This window comes from Atta colombica, unplaced genomic scaffold (genome assembly GCF_001594045.1).
Source record: "Atta colombica isolate Treedump-2 unplaced genomic scaffold, Acol1.0 scaffold164, whole genome shotgun sequence".
Lineage (NCBI taxonomy): Eukaryota > Metazoa > Arthropoda > Insecta > Hymenoptera > Formicidae > Atta > Atta colombica.
This window is the reverse complement of record NW_017259255.1, coordinates 1,349,214-1,349,594: the sequence shown is the minus strand read 5'-3', so window position 1 is coordinate 1,349,594 and position 381 is coordinate 1,349,214. Positions and strand designations below refer to the sequence as shown.

At 40.7% G+C, this 381-nt stretch overlaps 1 protein-coding gene across 1 annotated transcript in view; it reads left to right on the top strand.

The window, feature by feature from the left end:
* The window catches only part of LOC108686132 (popeye domain-containing protein 3-like), a 4,280-nt gene extending 3,899 nt beyond the window's left edge, over positions 1–381 (top strand). The window contains exon 7 of the mRNA XM_018191240.1: positions 74–381. Coding sequence (XP_018046729.1) covers positions 74–246 — 173 coding nt within the window. The 3' untranslated portion in view covers positions 247–381. The remainder of the gene's footprint in view (positions 1–73) is intronic.

Below are 381 nucleotides of genomic sequence, written 5' to 3'. Positions count from 1 at the left end.
ATATATATATATATATAAATATTAATCAATTATCTCTCATTGAATGACCATTTATTTCTATTAATTTATTCAGTTAACAAGCAATCCAAGGAACGTGCAGCCAATGATTTGACGAAGAAGGGCGTACCGAGCATGGAACCTCTTCCAGAGTTGCCGTCCTGCGATGACTTAGCTTCCAGCGGTGTAGAGAGCTGGCTTGACTCCTCCAGCAAATATCACAGCTGCGAGATTGTTGACGAAGAATAGCATTACGCCAACTACTCGAATCACGAGAATTTAATGATGGATGACGCCGATGACTTCGAACACGATATACAGGCCTTTGATTACAAAAACGCGGAGAGCTGGCCGTCATCGTATGATGACTAGCAATAAAAAAAA